The 14,782-nt window shown below is 39.0% G+C and overlaps 1 protein-coding gene across 1 annotated transcript in view; it reads left to right on the top strand.

Annotated features, from left to right (window-relative positions):
* LOC106089060 (rho guanine nucleotide exchange factor 10) overlaps positions 1–14,560 on the top strand; it is a 44,332-nt gene extending 29,772 nt beyond the window's left edge. Inside the window, exons 5-6 of the mRNA XM_013254815.2 lie at positions 11,211–11,842; positions 11,970–14,560. Coding sequence (XP_013110269.2) covers positions 11,211–11,842; positions 11,970–14,237 — 2,900 coding nt within the window. The 3' untranslated portion in view covers positions 14,238–14,560. The remainder of the gene's footprint in view (positions 1–11,210; positions 11,843–11,969) is intronic.
* The last annotated feature ends 222 nt before the right edge of the window (positions 14,561–14,782 follow it).

Genomic DNA, 14,782 nt, shown 5'->3' with positions numbered 1-14,782 from the left:
AAACGTTAACAACTGAGTCTGACGCAGACAATCACCGTCCCTAAAACTCTTCTGGCGCAGAGTCAATGAATCATCGGATTCCTTTGTCTAAGAATTTTTTTTACCCTGTACTTTTTATGCCCTCCCTGGGTACCTTTTAGACCCTGTATGAGTGCACTTTTTACCCTTTCGTAATTTATCGAAATATTAGGCGTGTTTAATATTAAGCGGATTTTCTCGTTTAGTTTGAAATGAAGAAAAAAGCTATCCCGATAAGCTAAGCGGCTAATCTTATCGCCGCTTACTGTCGCCGTTTATTAAAACATATGGTGTCATCATTCAATCTGAATGACCAAACTAAAAGAGGAAGAATGCAACATATTTATTCAATGATTAAACGCTCTGGAATGCCAAAATTGCTTAGGAATTTAAAAAAAATCACATTTATGAACTCCGACAACCATTATTTAAAATTAAAAAAAATATTTTGTCTCCTTTGTTGACGTATATTTTTAACCGAATTAGGTAAAATTGTCGTGGGTTCAATTCCCACCAGAGGTTTTGGTCTGAAGCTATTGTGGTATCACAATGGATTAAATTTTTCTAAATGAGTCGATTTAAAGACTGCCACTCTAACCAAACCTAACCTAAGGTGGAAGGAACTTAGTGAACTTAGGGCGTTTATGTTTGTTTATTTTTATACCCTCCACCATAGGATTAGGGTATACTAATATCGTCATTCTGTTTGTAACACCTAAAAATATGCATCTGAGGCCCCATGAAGTACATATATTCTTGATCGTCATGACATTTTAAGTCGATCTAGCTTTGTCCGTCCGTCTGTCTGTCGAAAGCACGCAAACTTTCGAAGGAGTAAAGCTAAGTGCTTGAAAATTTGCACAAATACTTTCTATTAGGTCGGTTGCGATTGTAAATGGGCAAAATTGGTTATTGTTATTGTTTTGCCATATAAACCGATCTTGGGTCTTGACTTCTTGAGCCTCTAGAGAACGCAATTCTCGTCCGATTTGACTGAAGTTCTGCACGTGGTGTTTTGGTATCACTTTCAACAACTGCGCTAAGTATGATTCATATAGGTCCATGTTTTGATATAGCTGCCATATAAACCGATCTTGGGTCTTGACTTCTTGAGCCTCTAGACGGCGTAATTCTTAGCCGATTTGGCTAAAATTTTGCATGAGGTATTTTGTTATGACTCAATGACTGTGCTAAGTATGGCCGAAATAAATCGGTACATAACCTTATAGATTTAGATTTAGATTTTATTTTGTTTTCTTTAAACATTACAATTCAAATTTCTATATACTGTTTGATTAAGATAACAAAATGTAAATGTAATTAGTTAATGACAATAACTTTAAATAGTTGTCTGTCAATACCATATTTGTTTTAATTTGTGCTGTTAAATAGCTAAATTTAGTATGTTTGCGTAACATTACGTTTAGATATATACATTTTATAAGCCATAAAGTTAACGTAAAATTTTATAAAGTGTAAAGTTAAGGAAAAAATTTACATATTCTTTTTTTTTTTTTTTTTTTTTTTTTTTTTTTTTTTTTTTCAAAATTGTTCTCGATTTATGTAGTTCCGATATCTCAAAGCATTGCTAACATAATTATATAATCCATCCCACCCACAATAAAAAGTTCCATTTAAAATTTGTATTAGCTGTACATCATCTAGATAGGCAGTTCCAAAATGCCGTACCCTAAATTCTTGTAATACTGGACATCTGGCTATGAAATGTTGCAAGTTTTCGACTTCTCTCAAGTTACACAATGTACATTGGTGTCTCGCTGCGTTTCTAAAAACGTTTCCATTCAGTGGAAGTACATCTGCCCTTGTTTTCATTATAATAGCAATTTTGTCCAGTTTCCAAACATCTTGCATGTATTCAATCCCGATTTCTGGATTCAAAAAACGATAAAATCTGCTTTCACTTGCTCTTGCTCTATCTATTTTCTCTGTATAGCTTTTCCTTTTGAGATTATTTACAAGTATAGTTGTGGTTGTAGACCAATCTTGCGCTGTTCTGAATAGATTTTCAATTGGAACGTTAGTGCTTTCGGACCAAGATTTCAGTGCCAAGGCCCAGAAAATTTGTTTGTTCCATATTTTTATAGAAAGCTTATGCGGGAGTCTGTTATTATCGTAAAGGAATAAAGTTTTATATATATAATCCATATGTAGTTTCAATGTGTAAAAGTGGTTGTCAGGTACATCGGTCTCTAAAGATAATATATAATTTGGTATATGTTTTGGTTGCTTTAAAACCTTTTTCAAAAAGTACCTTTGTAGTTCATCTACTTCTTCAAACCAGTTGTACCCCCACACCTGGGCTGCATATGACTGTGTGGTTTTGCACACACTCTGGAAAATTTTCCATTTCGATATAAGGGATACATTTGAGTTATTGATCAGATTTTCCCAAGCTGCGTTTATACAAATCTTCGCTCGTTTGTTTCTTTGTTCTGCATGCTTAGTAAAACTCATTTTTGGAGTTAGCAGGACTCCAAGGTAGCAGTATTCGTTCACCACTTCAATTTCTTCATTGAGGTATTTCCATCTCTCCCTTGAAGATAACCGTCCTCCATTTCGAAACACCATTATCTTGGATTTTTGCAAATTTACCACCATATTCCATCTACTACAATAGTTTTCTAAATTCCATATCATTTTTCGAAATACTTCAATATCATCAGCTAGTATGACGATGTCATCAGCGTACAGTAGTACCCGAATATTTATTTCGTCTAGCACTAACCCTCCTTCCAACCAGTCGTGTATATCATTTAAATACAGAGTGAACAGTAAAGGCGACAGCAAACACCCTTGTCTAACTCCTGTATAAGTATTAAAATGTTGCGATACATTATCTCCAGTCCAAACTACCGATTTAGTGTTTTGGTATATGTTTTGTATTAAATAAACCATCTTTGTTGAGATTCCGATTTCATGCAATTTATAGATTAAAAGTTGCCTGGGTACCATATCAAATGCGGCTGAAAAATCGACGAAAAATGCGTACACTTTCTTTCTTTCAGATAACTTGCAGTGGACGATTGATGCCAGGTTGTAAACATTGTCTACGGTTGAGTATCCTGGTCTAAAGCCTGCTTGAAATTCTTTTAATATATTATAATCACTAATCCATTTCTTTAGTCTATTATTTACAATTCCCATAAAAATCTTGGCCATTGTATTCATAAAAGAGATGCCTCTATAATTACTTGGGGTGTTTATATCGCCCTTTTTGTATATAGGAAATATTACCGACTCTTGCATGATGTTATCTAGCTGTCCTGATTCATAAATTCGATTATATTGACGTGCTAGCTCTGTAAGAAATTGATGTGATGAATATTTCAAAAACTCATACGGCACCCTGTCCATTCCTGGCGCCTTATTTTCTTTCGTTTCGTTTAAAACATCTTGAATTTCACGTACATCTATTTCTCTATCCAGTTCAATATTTGTTCTTTTCAGTACGGCATATTCAATGTTATTTGCAAACTGTGGTTTATTTAATAGCATATTGAAATATATCTTAAAATCCTCAGCAGAAATACTGCTACCGATTTTATGTTTTTGTCCTCTTATCTGTTTTGCAAGTATCCACCATTGTTTTACATCTGTGGTGTTGCAGATTTTAGCTTCTAACTCTCTGGCATACTCCAATTTCCTTTCTTTACATGTTTTCTTGTACGTCTTAACCGCATTCAGATAAGTTTCTTTGTCTTGTAGAGTGCTACTTCTCCTGAACTTATTGAGGCATTCAAATGATTTTTTTTCTTGCCCTCTCACATCGACTGTTGTACCAGTCTGCTTTGTATTTGTTGCATGTATTTTGTTTATTTGTTATTACGACCGACTTCTGAATTAAATTGGACAAATCTGATAGATTGTCTATACCATTCCCATTTATAGCTAAAAGAAGGTTTTGATTCAAGCTGTTCTGGTATCGCTCAGTTGTTGCCTTTTTCCAAATAAGTTTTGGCGGTAAATTTAATGGCTTTGCATTGATATCGATTTTATTTAATTTAATTTCTATTTTTAGTGGAAAATGATCAGACCAAACTTTTTCTTCAACTTCGAATTTTTTAATCATTTTCAGTCCATAATATGATATTGCTGCTAAATCGTTAACCGAACTGCCATTTTTGCTCACATACGTGTAATGCCCCTCTTCGTCTCCTTCGGTTCTGCCATTTAGAATTAACAGTCCATTATCCTCACAGAATTCCATATATTGTTTTCCTTTTGCATTTACAATTGAGTCTTTTGAGCGCCTGGTTTCCATTCCCGCTGTGAACTCAGTTTCCAGACCGCTTTCAAGATTTTGTTGGAGGTTACCAATTCGTACATTAACATCCCCTGCTAATATTATATGTCCGTCATCTATTTTTTCAAATATTTCTCTCATCGCCTCAAAATCACAGGCCCAATTCTCTCCACGTATATAAACAGGAACGAACGTAAAACATGATTCCAGTGTGCTTATTTTAATCATATTTAAATGGTTTTCTTTCACGAAACTATAATCAACTCCTTTTGTTTGAAGATCTTTTCTAACACCGCATACTATTCCACCACTACATAACCTTATATAGCTGCCATATAAACCGATCTGGGATCTTGACTTCTTGAGCCTCTAGAGGGCGCAATTCTCATACGATTTGGCAGACATTTTGTACAACGGCTTCTCTCATGGCCTTCAACATACGTGTCTAATATGGTCTAAATCGATCAATAGCTTGATACAGCTCCCATATAAACCGATATACCGATTTTGCTTCTTGAGCCCCTACAAGCCGCAATTCTTATCCGAATGACCTGAAATATTACACAATGTTTAGCATTCATTTATGGTCCGAATCGGACTATAACTTGATATAGCTCCAATGGCATAACAGTTCTTATTCATTATTCTTTGTTTGCCTAAAAAGAGATACCGCGCATAGAACTCGACAAATGCGATCCATGGTGGAGGGTGTATAAGTTTCCGTCCGGCCGAACTTAGCACGCTCTTACTTGTTTTTAATAATTTTTGAGTGTACGTAGTGTGTTTGTGGCAGCACTCAGACATTGGATAAAATTTTTTTTTTTTTTGGAGTATTTTCACTAAACTCGTCCATTATTGTTGACGTTGGGCAGAAACATCACCCAATGACTTTCTGTAATGTCTATCTTGCTATGGCTGGCTTCATGTTCGTCAAGTTGCTTAGGTTTCAAAATAAAGTTTTCATGTTAATTTGTTGATTTATGCAATTTGGCAATAATCATAATTATTGTATTTCAATTCAATAGATATCCTCAACTCACCCCCAGTTAGACTTGGAGTAGAAGATCAAACTTGCAAACAATTGTGCAAAAAAAACGGTAACTTTAGATTGTGATGTGAGTTTGGTTGCTGTTTTTTTTTTCTTGGCGATTTTTGTAATGGTTTGTTGGGAAAAAGGGTATGGTTTCCGCTTCGGATGTAATAAATTGCTAAAGAGATAATAAAGTGAATTTTTATGGTTTATTTTGATTGTTTGTTTGTTTGTAACAGAAACAAGTAAACTAAGCTAAATTCAAACCATTTATTGTTGCAATGGTTGTTTTTGCGTTCCTAGTTGAAAAATAGGAAAAACTTCAACTTCATGAGTAACAATAAAAATTCACCAATGCAGGTCTATTTGGAGTGAATAAGTTTTTTTGTTTTGATTTCCTTAAAGCTCTTTAAACACATAATACTTAATAATATTAATATTATTGCTGTTTTGCAATAGTCAAAAGAGACACGAAGCGATTGTATGTCAGAAAATTTATTGTTTAGAAACATTTTTCAGACGTCTGCTTGGTTGTCCGTCCGTCCGTCTGTCCGTCCGCTTGTCTGTCCATCTATCCATTTATCCTTATAGGATCCATCTGTCTCTGGATGCTATGACATGAAGAGTAGAAACGAAAACAAACTTCCTAAATAGATAATCATCGAAAACCAGCAAACCAACAAAACAACTGTAAAATTATTATTGTTAATGCGGAAATTTTCATAGTTAAATTCGATTTGAACATGGAGGTTTTGTGCGCTAAAGATGTAACCATTAAGTAACGCAATCTCAGTTCCTTTTTTGAAGCCAAGACAAACTTCGAAATGAAAGGAAAATTCAAGTTGAAGAGAAAGTTATGAAGAAATATTTCTTATTTGTAATAACCATATTTGTTTATGTTTTTTAGTTTGGTCTTTTTTTTTAGAATATTATTAAAATTTTATTTATTTTATTGAAATTTAATAATTTCCGGAAATTTTATTTTTATGATAAACTAGCTGACCCGGGCCCGCTTCGCTGCGCCTTCTTTTACTTTATATGGAACAAAATTTTCCTTGGAATATTTATTATCGACAATTAAAGAGCTTTTAGTGAAATACCATGCTACGTAGATGGTATATCGCTTGACTAACAGTTTAACAATATAAGTGCCTTTATCTGAATCCCATATGATCTTTATTGGTTTACGAATTTAAGTTTGGATGTAAGGTGTACTCCATTCTTAAAATACTTTATTTCAGCCCGATATTCTCATGATATCTGATTTAGGAGTGTTTTCGGGGGGGAGGAGGTCCCCCGGACACTTGGCCCTGAAAAAATATCAGCATCGTGCTCTTTGTTCTCAAATTCGTTTTTTAATCTCAAATACATTTCATTTGAGCCACATATTGGCAGGGGCGAAAAATTTTTACCCTTTAGGGGGGTGTTTTGGGGAAGGGGCAATGCCCAAAATACATGGTCCTACATTTGAATATCAAATTCGTATTCTTCTCCCAACTACCTTTATTTGAGCCCACATTGCGATGGCCAGTAAAAAAATTGCTGTTTGTGGAGTATTTTGAAAAAGGGGTAGACCCCCAGAAAATTTGGGCCAAAAGTGGGTATAAATTCTTGCTCTACCTCCCAATACCTTTCATTTATGTTCCACACTGCCATGGTCGGTAAATATGCCCGATTTATGGGTGTTTTGGGGTGGTCCCCCAAACACTAAGCCCGGAAAATATATCATCAACGTGCTCTATTCTCTTATATCTATATATCATTTATTTGAACTCCATATTGCCATTGGCCTCAAAATTGGATATCAAATTCGTTTTCTAATTTCATTTAAACTCCTAATTGCAAAAGTCAGCACATATGTTTGGTTTGGGGTATTGGCCCTAAAAACTATAAATATTTAGTTCCTCTCTCTTTAAGACCCAAATTGCCTTGGTGAGCAAATACGTCCTATTTGGGGGTTGTTATGGTGGTGGGACGTCCCCTAAACGGTTGGTCCCTAACATTGATATCAGATACGTGGTCTACTCCCAAATACCTTTAATTTGAGCCCCATATTTCCATACCCGGCAAATATGACCGGCTTGCGGGGTGTTTTGGGGGATGGGCGGCCACTCAGTGAGTTGGCCTTGAAAATATGCATCGAATTCGTTTTCTACCCTAAAAACTCTCATATTTGAGCCTCATATTGCAATAGTCAGCAAATACTTCCTATTTAGGTAGTGTTGTGGGGGTGGGGTGGCCCCATAGACACTTTTCCCGAGTATTGATATCAGATTCGGGCTTTACTCCTTGGGGGTATTTTTGGGGAGAGGCGGCACTTGGTCCCATATTTGGATATCAGATTCGAATTCTACACTCAAATACCTTTTATTTAAGCCCCATATTCCCGTGGTCAGTAAATAAGTCCTGTTTGGGGGTGTTTTTGGGAAGGGTGGACTCCTAGAAACTTGGTCCCATATTTGAATGTTAGATTCGTATTCTACTTGTAAATATCTTTCATTTGAGTCCCATATTGACATGGTCGGTAAATATGTCCGATTTAAGGGTGTTTTGGGGGTTGGGGTGGTCCCCCTAACACGTGGCCCAACAATTGGATATCAGATACGTTTTCTTATCCTAAATACCTTTCATTTGAGTCCCATATTGTCGTGGTGGTCTAAATATATGTTTAGTAGGTTTTGGGTGGGGCGGCCCCCCTAGGTACCCCATCCGTGATTTAGATACCAACTTTTTATTTTTAGGGTACTATATGAGAGCACACAAAATTTCGCTTAAATCGCACTTCCCATCTCCGAGATTTGGCGTTTCTGAAAATTAGGGTAAGGGAGAGGCTCCAGATATCAAAAAATTTAGTACCCTATTTTCACCACGGGATCATTATGCACCGTCTGAAAATTTCAAGAAAATCGGTTCAGCCGTTTCTGAGTCTATAAGGAACACACAAACAAACCTACAAACAAACACAAATTGATTTTTATTTATAAGATTTATGATTAATTTTAAAGATTTTGAAAATTTTAGATTTTCAATGGTTCAAGGTTCACTAAATGAAACCCATCAAAAAGATAAATCGCAAATGCCGCCAGCATTAGGAAGGGTAACCTCTGCTGAAAATTGATCTGATATTCTTGCCAGAATTCGAACCAAAGCGTTAAGTGTCATAGGTGGACATACCTCTGAGCCACAGTTGCCTCAAAGTTAACTCGAAAACATAAATTTCATCCCCTAAATCGACTCAAGTTTGTCATCATATCAAAATCTAAGCCTCGTTACGTGATGGCCGCCGAACAAAGGAAATGCAAAAACGTTTTTTCGTCGTTCCCAGATGTCCTACAAACGCTTTCACTTTTTATACTTCAGAAATGACGAAAGCCAAACTAGCCTTCTTTTTACTTACCCTCAGTATATGCATCGTTTTATCGCGATCCGTTACTCCCCATGAGATTTTCGCCTTTGTTATTGTTGTTGTAATCACATATTCTCATGTGATGGTTTGGTCAAGCTCCCCAAGGTGAGATGGGTCGTTCCGATCCATAGGACTCGAGGTGAGCTGGGTTATTCCGGTCTATACACACGAAAAAAAATAAAAATCGGTTTCAGTCACGAAATTAATTGATCTAATTATTTTTTTAATTGAAACCGCCTTAATCACGGAAATGATAATATCAATTACAGTTTTTGAAAAAGGTGATTGAAAAATATTTTCTATTTAAAAAATTGCATAATCAATTAAAAGATGATAGAAAATTTATTAAATTTGCAATTAATTTTTTAATTGATCCCATTAGAAAAATTATTGAAAATTTTGAAACTTTTCAATTACCTTTTTAATTGATTCTATTAAAAAAATTATTGAAATTTCTGAAACATTCAATTAGTCGTTTAATTTGATGTAAAGGCGCACCCTCGATTTAGATGTAACATGGTTAACATATGTTAAACTCCTGGAACATGAATTTGAGGTTTATGTTTGGGTCCATGATCACTCCTGACAATCAAATTGATTATTCAACCAAATTTGTTATTCAAAACAGCAAACATTCTAGTTAAAACAAAAGTTTTTGTCTGCTGAAAATGGGAAAGTAGTCATTACTGCTGTTTCAGCAAACTTAGGGCTGCTGTATTAGCAAACATTTCGATTAGCTACACTGCAGTTTTAAACACAAAAATCTGCTGAAAAAAAATTTTTATGCTATTTTTTTATGTTTGCCTGTTACTTGTTTTGATTACTTTAGGCACTTTTTTAGAAATCTTGTCGGAAGAGAGGATTTTAATTTGTGGAATATTACCGTAAAGAAGCTACCGATTGGTATACATTTCATTTCGAAATGTGGCTAAGCTAGCTCGCATTTTTATACCCTCCACCATAGGATGGGGGTATACTAATTGCGTCATTCTGTTTGCAACATATGCATCTGAGACCCCATAAAGTATATATATTTTTGATCGTCATCCATTCGTCTGTCTGTCGAAGCACGCTAACTTTCGAAGGAGTAAAGCTAGGCGCTTAAAATTTTGCACAAATACTTTTTAGTAGTGTGGGTCGGTTGGGATTGTAAATGGGCCAAATCGGTCAATGTTTTGATATTGCTGCCATATAAACCGATCTTGGGTGTTGATTTCTTGAGCCTCTCGTCCGATTTGGATGCAATTTTGCACGTGGTGTTGTGCTGTCAATTCCAACAACTGTGCTAAGTATGGTTAAAATCGGCTCATAACCAGGTATAGTTGCCATATAAACCGATTTTGGATCTTGACTTCTTGAGGCGCTAGAGGGCGCAATTCTTATCCTATTTGACTGAAATTTTGTATGAGATCTTTTGTTATGACTTCCAACAACTGTGCTTAGTATAACGCAAATCGGTACATAACCTGTTATAGCTGCCGTAAAAACCGATCTGGGATCTTGACTTCTTAAGTCTCTAGAGGGCGCAATTCTCATCCAATTTGACAGAAATTTTGGACAACGGCTTCTCTCAAGACCTTCAGCATCGTATTTAAAAAAAAAAAAATCCGATTCTATTAAAAAATTATTGAAGCAATTAATTTTTCTGTGTAGTTCCTCTGCGGGAACGTGATGGTCATTAATTATTTCAAGGGGCCAATGACTCGCTTGTCTTATCAAGCATCATAGGCACTTAGTACTGAAGTATGAACTGATGCCGACCGACTTCCAACAGAGACTCTCCAATCGTAAATGCTGATAGTGCGCGACTGCATTTGAAGCTACTAAAGCATACTTGCGGAGCGTCTCACTATCCACAACCTGTAGATGCTCTCGGTAGCTCTTAGCTGAGCTTTCCATAAGAAAGTGAACCCTATCCATAATTATACCGTGCTGGGCGACGGTATTTTTGCCGTCCTTGTAACCCGTTCACAGGCCAAGTTGCTCCGCAAAGATTTTCACACTCGAAGTAATCGCATTGACCATCTCACGCTTTCGGATTTCCGCCAGCAAAAACATGTTATGGTAGGCAGCCCAAAGCAGAACTCGGTCTCTGGGTCGGTCTGGTCGGTCATCCGTTGGGCATGAACTACCAGATGACAATAGCAGAGTGCCGTCAAACCAACACTGCGCCCCTAGCAATAGGATCTCACACTCGACCTCAAGTGCTTACTCAGGCATCCGATATAAACTTCTGCGAATTCAGGAAGTTTTATATCGTCGCTACGATTATCCCGCGATGGTATAACTTGCTCCTATGCTTTATTTTCATGTTTTTTTTTTCTTCACAAAATAAGGATTTTTTAGGAATGTGTGCTAAAATTTAGACAAATTTTATTTTTACTCTTATAATTTATTTCACGAGTTTTGGACCTAATTCTGCCCTCTAATAAAACTCTTGATTTCTCAGTTTCATATAAAATGTCATGTTTTCTTTCGCCTTTACATTTTAGGTCTCAATCGAGGCGGAAGTCTTAAATCGAACAGCAGTTCATGCAACAATTACCAAACCAATACCTTACCCGCCAACACATCCTCACCTTCAGCCATGACGGGATATCAAAATCCCGCTTTCGATAATTCACCCGCAGCTTTACTTACCAATGGTGCTGACAACCTCTGCAATGAGATGTCCACTCTCATGTACGACTATGAGGTTGTGTCGCGTATCAACGATTTGGTTGGCAGCCTCAAGGGTACCTACAAGGAGCTGAATTGCAATTTAACCCGAAATCTAATGAACTCCATACAGAGTTCGATACAGCGCAAAAACGAGGAAATGGCCTGGGTTGACTCATGCTGTTTGCAATTGGTAGCACGCTCCAAGAATGGCAAGGAGGAGACATTCACATTCCAAACGCTGAATCCCAATGTGAAAAAGGAGTGGATAACCGAGTTGCGATTGGCTCAGCTGGCCTTGGACATAAACAATTCGCCAGCCTGGGAGACGACATCGGCGGAGCCATGTGCCACCAGTACACCAGCCTATGAACAGCAACAGATGCAGCTGGTGCAGAGGCAGTCGAATAAGATGCCATTGTTTGTTAAAGCGATGCCGGTGCATAAGTCACAGCATCAAACGGAGGTAAGTATCAACGAGAGCAAGGAAATTCAATTAAAATGGCCTGTCCCTAATTTCCTCATTCCGTTTTCCCCCTATGCACTAGCTGCACTTGACATTTGACTAATCTCTGTTCCTGCCTCCCTTTTAGGTTCGCTGTGGATGTTATTACAGCATCGCTAATGACTCTAAACTCAGTGGCAATGCTCGTCGCCGTCACAAGCAACAGAACTATCTCTGGGTCTGCACCACCAACATCAGTACATCACACATCACTGTTTACTCGCAGCATCACCAACAGGCTGGCAACTTACGCGATGTGGGCACCTTTGAGCTGGCCGAAACCCAAGTGACAGCCATGGAATTTGTAAAGGGCCTCGAGAACTGCAAGACTCGCGAAGATGTCAGCAGCCTTTTGGGCGATCTCATATGGATGGGCACTGATACCAAGAAATTACTCATATACTCGGCCAAGAATCCCGAACAGGAGGAGCAATTGAATTGTTGCAATGTCCAGGGAGTGGTAATGCGCATACTCTATCACTTTGACACCGTCTATGTGGCATTATCCAATGCCACGGTGTTAATCTATCGTCGCGCCTACGATGGCGTTTGGATGCTCAAAGATCCTCAGGTGGTGCTAATGGGCGATTCCGGTCTGCCGGTGCCCAGTATCTTGCCCATCAACATGAATATCTATGCGGCTTGTGCCAATCGTGTCTATGTCTTGAATGCCTTAAATGGGGAGATCCAAAGAAGCTTCGAAGTCCATCATGGTTCAAATCAGCAAGTCAATCTGATGGCCCATTCGGGCATTGGTCTATGGATTTCTTTGAAAAACTCAACCATGCTGTGTCTATATCACACTGAGACCTTCAAGCATTTGCAGGATATCAATATAGCCTCGAGTGTTTTGCGCAGTGATGGCAAAAAGGAGCAGGCAGTCAATAACAGTGCCATTTACGTGACGGCCCTAATGGCCTGCAAGGGTTTGTTATGGGTGGGCACCAATGTGGGCATTGCTGTGACCATACCTTTGCCACGTCTTGAGGGTGTACCTATTATTAGTGGGGGCATTAGCATGTCTTGTCATGCCCATTTTGGACCCATTACCTTCCTCTTGCCTTTGGTGCCCAAAGTGTATCCCAGTTACAAGCCTCCAGCTGCTACGGCGGCGGCTCCCTTGGCTTTGAGTGCGGCCCCAGAACCAGCAGCGGCGGTTCCCAGCATGGGCGATGATTTACAGTTGCCTGCCATAGATGCAGATCCCAAAAAACTCACCGAAGCTGATTTAGATGAAACATCGGTGATATTGAGACGCGATTTAAGTAAAGAGGAAACGGGTTCAGGCTCTGCTTCCCCTTCGGCCATTATGTTGAGGGAGCTTAGTATTGATGCTGCAGACTCGACTACATCCTCGCCACGCTGCTCCAAATTGGATAAACAGAATTCCTTGGACCAAAGTTTCTCCGCCAAGATACGAGCCTCTCTGGCCAACTCACCAGCTTTCCATCGCAAGCGTTTCCGTGACTTATCATCCGAGTCGGCACGCATGTCCAAAACTCTGCCCAGAGGCTTGGGCTCTGCGGGCTACTTCCAATCCGGAATGAACTCCAATACCAGTACCTTGTCCCACACCGAACATGGCTATTGTGATGTATATGGCCTGTATGGAAAACTGATTTTCGTCAAAGAAGACTACGATGCCGAAGAGGGTAATCAGGGCAACCTCATGGATATGATGTATGAGGGTATGCGTAGATCAGATCCCGAATTGGCAGCCATACCGGGTCGTGTTACCACCTTGGATAGACGTCTGCGCATGAAGGCCTCGCGGCCCAGATCCTTGGATCTATCCAATTGGTCAGTGGACTCAAAGTCATCAAGTCTTTACACTTCCTCGGGCAGTGAAGAGAGCATGGGCATACGTTTCTTTGGAGGCCGCTCGGTTTCACGCAACAGCTCCAGTGCCAGTCATAAAACTTCGGGCAATGGCAGTGACTTGGGAAACATATCCGAGAATGGCCTAATGACCGATTTGCATTATACTCACAGTACACCCAAGTCTGATGACGGCTTCAAATTGATGCAACTGCAGCAAAATAAACAGCAGGGGGCAGCAGCAGCAGCTGCGGGAGCTGTGACCAGCACCACACCACCACCGGCGGCCACAGCTACTCTGAAACGCAAACAGAAACAAACCGCCAAACAACAGCAGCAACAACAGGCTGATGGACCCCGCACCATAATCACCTTGACCGGAGGCAGAGGCTATTGGCGCCATGTCTGGTACAGCAACAGCAATTCGCCAGGGCACAAATCATCCTCCTCATCGGGCTCCTTGAGCTCGGGAGCCTCATCGCCTTTGATTGCCAACTCAAACGATGCCCACATTGTGATCTGGGAGAAAAAGTTATAATCTCGGGAGTATGTGTGGCATGGCAAGGCCACACCTTCATATTCAACACCTGGACCAAATGCAGCAGCAGCTTCAGCATCTTCCATATTTTTGCAGCCACCCATGTCCTTACAAACCACACCAGAACGTCGTAGCCGTGTTAGATTTCGAGGTTCTTTTGTTATACGAGATCGCAATGCCTGTTCCTCACTAACGGGCTCGCCAAATTTGGGCATGGTACCTGGTACACCCACCATGGGAGGCAGTTTTCGACGCTTGGCCAAACTAAGGCGTGGTGGTAGTTTAAAAGAATTCTAAACGTAAAAGGAAAACAGAGAAAGAAATGGAGGGAGTTGTTTGGATTAGGGGGAATTTGTAGGGTGTAGCTTTTGGCCTTTGAGTGCGGTATTCAAAATTTTACAAAATTTCGACATCACAATGAGAATATTTTTAACAATGAGCAGGACTCTAAGTTTAACTGGGACTAGAGGTGTGAGCATTCTTGCTGGTGAACGTGATGTTTGGTTTTCCAAGAAGAAACGAATATTTTCTGTAATGTAAATCTT

Source organism: Stomoxys calcitrans, chromosome 4 (assembly GCF_963082655.1).
Source record: "Stomoxys calcitrans chromosome 4, idStoCalc2.1, whole genome shotgun sequence".
Taxonomy (NCBI): Eukaryota; Metazoa; Arthropoda; class Insecta; order Diptera; family Muscidae; genus Stomoxys; species Stomoxys calcitrans.
Note: the sequence above shows the minus strand (reverse complement) of the source record. Positions and strands in the feature narration are given on the sequence as shown.